Source organism: Pterocles gutturalis, unplaced genomic scaffold, assembly GCF_000699245.1.
Source record: "Pterocles gutturalis isolate BGI_N339 unplaced genomic scaffold, ASM69924v1 scaffold3862, whole genome shotgun sequence".
Classification (NCBI taxonomy): domain Eukaryota; kingdom Metazoa; phylum Chordata; class Aves; order Pterocliformes; family Pteroclidae; genus Pterocles; species Pterocles gutturalis.
Genome location: NW_010109959.1, coordinates 544 through 5,546, shown reverse-complemented (window position 1 = coordinate 5,546; position 5,003 = coordinate 544). Strand labels below are relative to the sequence as shown.

General features: G+C 39.6%; 1 protein-coding gene across 1 annotated transcript; it reads right to left on the bottom strand.

The window, feature by feature from the left end:
- Positions 1–613: 613 nt before the first annotated feature.
- On the bottom strand, positions 614–4,718 carry LOC104461516 (cell division cycle-associated 7-like protein; the record flags this gene model as incomplete). The annotated part of the gene is made up of 5 exons (XM_010073138.1): positions 614–1,004; positions 1,344–1,480; positions 2,582–2,731; positions 3,590–3,721; positions 4,533–4,718. Coding segments are annotated over 5 exons (636 nt in total), but the record flags the coding sequence as incomplete, so codon positions are not given.
- Between the last annotated feature and the right edge of the window lie 285 nt (positions 4,719–5,003).

Here is a 5,003-nt window from a genome sequence, read left to right as displayed (position 1 = left end):
CAGCTATGGGAAAGTAAATGGGAAACATCAGCAGCTGGGTGCAGCTGGACTCATAAAATGCTCCTCTTGATTATTACTCTCTCTACATAAAATGAAATGTATATCTTAGAAGAATTTTAATATAATCACACTGCAATACAAACATGTTACATTTTAAAAACAAAGTTGCTTAAAAGCTTGGTTGTACATTTGAAAAAATGTCTAAGTATGAACTGTATGTGAAAAAAACCAATCCCGAACTTAGTGATTTTAACCAGTAAGGTAGCTGGTTCAGGCAGCAGGTGCATCACCCAAAACCAGCTTTCTCTTTATTGGGATAACGAACAATTTTTTTTTTTTTTTTTTTTTTTTTTACAAAACACTCTTCCATTTTCATGTTTCAGTGATTAATTGCACTTTGGAATAATAATAAAAAAAATTCTCCCACTGCTGAGTTGCATCAGTTTTAGCTGGAATATAATGGCATTCAGATGAAAACACCCTTCACTTTTTTGCGGGCACAAGTTCCATAAACTACAGGTGGAAGAATAGGTTCAGAAAGCAAGGATTGGAAAACTGAATCTTTGTGGTCAAGTTGGAACACAAGGGGTTTTTTGCTTCTTTAAAGATGAGGTATGCTTTCCAGATACTTGTTAAAACACCCTTTCTGCAAACTTGCACAATTATATAAATAAAAATATTGCTCAAATTGACCAAGTTCTCCATCACGTGGTTGTGTAGCTCTAATAAAAATTAACCACTCATGGTTCAAGAGTGCCATTTCACGTAACATATCGGTCTGTGCATGTAGATTTCTCTACTAAAACATTTTCCTGAGAGATCTTTTGCATAAGACCACATCAATCAAAAAGTTCCCAACACAGAAATGCATATACTATACTCTACAATTCTATCTTATATAAAATATAGTAATAACCTTCTGAAGTCAAAATTTGTCAACATGTTAACCAGGCACAGCTCGAGTTCAGTGTTCTCAATTGTCATCCGCTAGCTGTTTCTGTAAACTAGAAGACATGAGAAAACAGTGTTAGTGTTTTTTAGGAACTCAGGTTCCACATAAACAGATAATTTCCATTACTGAAGATGACAGCTTCTAAAACAGCACTTCTATATGCTTGAAGGAATCAATAATGATTTCAAAATGGGGAAAAGCATTTCAATTTAGTTGTTTACACAGACAATACAACTCACTTCAGTGAAGATGATTTCAGCCTAGGAGAAATCTGCAGTCCAAGAGACTTCTTTTGCATAGATCCAAGATCTGCCCCAGGCCACAGAAGTCAAGTATTGTTTAAAGGGCTACAACAGTTTAAAAAAGAATGACCACAAGTTACGGCCCTCACCTTTCCAGGTACTCCTTGACATTGTCGTAGCCGTAGAACTTGGCCAAGTGGATGAGCATGCCCGTGGCACAGCGCCCGTCCCGCCGGCGGCAGTAGCTGCAGTTGCACACGCCGCGACAAGGGGGACAGATCCAGGCCTGCCGGGGGGTGAATGTGGGAGGGGAGTTAAAGGCAAGCTATTAAGTAAGATTATATTTGCCTTCCTGTTGCCCAGACAAGAGTATGGCCTCCTTACTGCATGACTGTTCCAGGACAAGGTTTTACAAGCCAAAACTGGCCAGCCAACCAACCTTGTTACCTCCCAAACTCTGCAGGATTAAAGAAATTATTAAGTACTATCCTGTTTGATTTTCTTACTCTGAAGACTCAGGCTCTCTGATTTTTTCAGTACAAATTTAAAATAGACTAAAGGCATGATAAGCCTAATGATAACTCATCCTATGTTAGGTTAACCATAGCAAACTCCCTAGAAAAAGATGGGTAGCCACTGTGACAAGAGTCTGTCATTGGCTCTGCCTGCTGGCATAGCCCTATTCCTGAAACTGAATTACCCAGCGTGTACATGAAGCCAGGCATCTCCCAGCTGCTCAGAAACTGAACATAGAGGCACGGGTGCTAACAGCCTGCATTACAGTACAGCAGCAGTTGCCACACTGGTCTAACACACTGAGGCCATTAGCTCTTCATTGTCCTTCAGAAGAGCTCAGAAGCTCACCTCTAAAGCACAAGTCGGGGGGAGGAGGTCCCAGAACAAGCTGAGCACAGAAAGGACAATTCTGCAAAGAGGTCTTTGGCAGCAGCCTGCACTGTCTCCTTGCTCAATGGCTTGGGGGACAACAGAGGAAAGGTAACCAACCCTAAGACTTTTAAATATCCTTCTCCTTTTTTCTCATATTTAAAAATAAGAATCTAAAACAAGGAACCTGCTTTGCATTAAAAAAAAGGGTACATTTTTGTATTTTTCTGAAAAGGGACAGATTCCTTTTCTTAAAAGGTCTCGTGTTTTCCCTCCACTATCTGGCAAGCAAGTGGAGCTTCAAAGCATGAAGGCAGATGGATTGTAATCCAGGTCCAGCAACTTCCACTTGAGTTCCAAAAAGGTCAGTGTCAGTCGGAACAGTATTACAGATCTTCTCATGGCAAAAAGCTTTGAACACCATGCTATCATGAGCATATACTCATATCAGCTTACTAACAAACTGTATTAATTACACTTTCTTTCCAAGCCTGATACTTACTGGATCAAGCAGTGCTGATTTCACATCTTCCCCGTATCGATTTCGAAGACACGGTCCACAAAACTGCCCCCTTACTCCTCCACAACCCTGGTTGCGACAGATTGTCTTTGTATCAATTGTCTTTTGTCGACACTGGTGGCAAGTACTACCCTGAAGTTGGAAAAGAGTAGAAACACGTACATATGAAGGACACCTTAAATGCTTGTTGCTGAACTTTCCCAATATATCTGCTGATAGCAAAGCACAAACTTCATACCAAAGTCAAATTCAGCAATGAAAATCTTAGAACCACAAGTTCTGTTATTATGATAAATCATAGTTATCTAGAGAGATGCTAGGAATTTTAGAGAGACAATGCCCAGCCTCAGTTGTATTGGCAGTCTCAAACTACATGAACCTTATGTTGCAGTTCTAATCCTTTCTTCTATCTTGGAAAAATATGAAACTATTCAGAAAATGACCTTCTGACTTATCTCTGCAAATACAATGAAGCATGAAATATATAGTAAGCTGATCATCTAGACCTTTATGACAATTAATAATAGCCAAATCCAGTGAAGGAAAGGAGGGGTTCCATGAAGAGCTTTGGAAACTACCCAACCCGCACAAAAATGTCATTTCCAGGGGCTACAAGGAGCAGGAGGGATCACTTATTATTTAATAGTACAACCACCACAACATTTATATAAAGTGAGAATGAGAGATAAAAGGGATGTCAATACTTATCAAGTGGTGAGTCATAGCTACAGCAAATTCCACTTAATAGCTCTATACAAGAAAGCACTTCTTTGCAGAAGGAAAAAAAGTTGGTGGGGCATATCAACCAGCATGGGTAAGCCCACAGAAGCCTGGCAAAGCTTCCAGGTTGTGCCTATGTACTATAACAATGCAGAGCTGCACCCTCCAGGACCTCAGGAAAGCACACCTTTTAGCAAACACCAGATGCACTGTTAGGAGACTTTCAATTTCAAGCAAATGGACACACTAAAGAAAACAGCAGCCACTTACGAGAACTTTGTCATAAATTTTGTCTTTAACAGTCATTGCAATGTTGTCCAAGTCCTCATCAGTAATATCTTCTACTGGACGGTGAGATGAGTACTTTGATGATCTCCTTCTTTTGCGCACTCCACAATCCTCCTGCTAAACAAACTCATCTCAACACCTTTTGTCTGGCAATTTGAAGACTCTGTCACCCTCTTGGTGACAAATTCTTTCATGATAATACATATGCAGTCTAGAGGGAGCAGACAGAGGCTCATGGACCACTGGAAGAATAGGGAATAGTTTCCAAATCATCACTGCCTCTTTCTCTTCCTCTCCTCCCTAATCTTTTCTTTACTATATTTATTATTTATTCTGTTTATATGTTATTCCTTCCCATCATTGCTACTTCTATTTCCACAAATTCCTAACAACTTTTTCTGCTGCCTCCTTTTCTCTGCATTCCCTGCACTCCTCCACTGTAACTCCTCATACTCCATTTCTTCCCTCTAAGGGAAGTAACTATAATCATCTGCAGATTCCCTTTATTCATTCTCAGTTCAGCTACATAACTCCTCTCCATCTTCCTTCTATTATTTCCAGAGAGTGGTTTTTGCTGAAGATAGCTATCTGCTTTGTCATCTCCACCAGATCCCACCGCCTTGTCACTCAAAGGCTTGCTACATTGTGGGCTCTAATAATTTTCAGATAATAAATAAATAAATAATAAACCATAAGTAAACTGCCTTGTTATGTTTTGGACAACACAGGTCACAAATAGAGCCCATTTAATGCGTGAAAAATAAGGCAGGAAGGCCTAAAGACAACTTGTTCTGTAGCTAATCCCAAACCAAAAGTTCTCACTGACTTTCTGTAGGATATGATGCCTGCTCTAAGTGTTGGCCAACAATTTAAATGAATGTTTCCTAATCCCTCACTATTGGAGATATCAAAGTCTGGCAAATACCACAATGAGTCTCCTCTTCAAGAGGTTTTGTTGCCTATAGCTACAGAAGTGTTCTGCTAATTTAACAGATGACACAGTAAATTTTTCCAAGGCGAATTTCTCTGGTGGACGAGCATTTCTGGTTGGATTCATGCGACGTGCTATCTGGCCTTCAGAAAATGTCCTCCTTGGGATTTTCTTCTGTTTCTGGAAAGAGATGACAATTCCAGTAACTGTCCTTTCACAGTTATGTTTGTAGCATTAAACACCAGAGATTATCTCAAAATGTCTGTACCACACTTGTACTATCATGAATTAATCTGTTCTTCTCCCACTCCTCCTTTGTTAAGCCAAACCTCTAGGATACTTAAGTGTTCTCCCTACATGGTACACCTTTTGGTTCTTTTAAAACACCGCACTTTCACAGTCAAATTCTATTCCAATTAACATCACAGAATTATACCAAAATTTTTGTATGGCATACTAAGATAG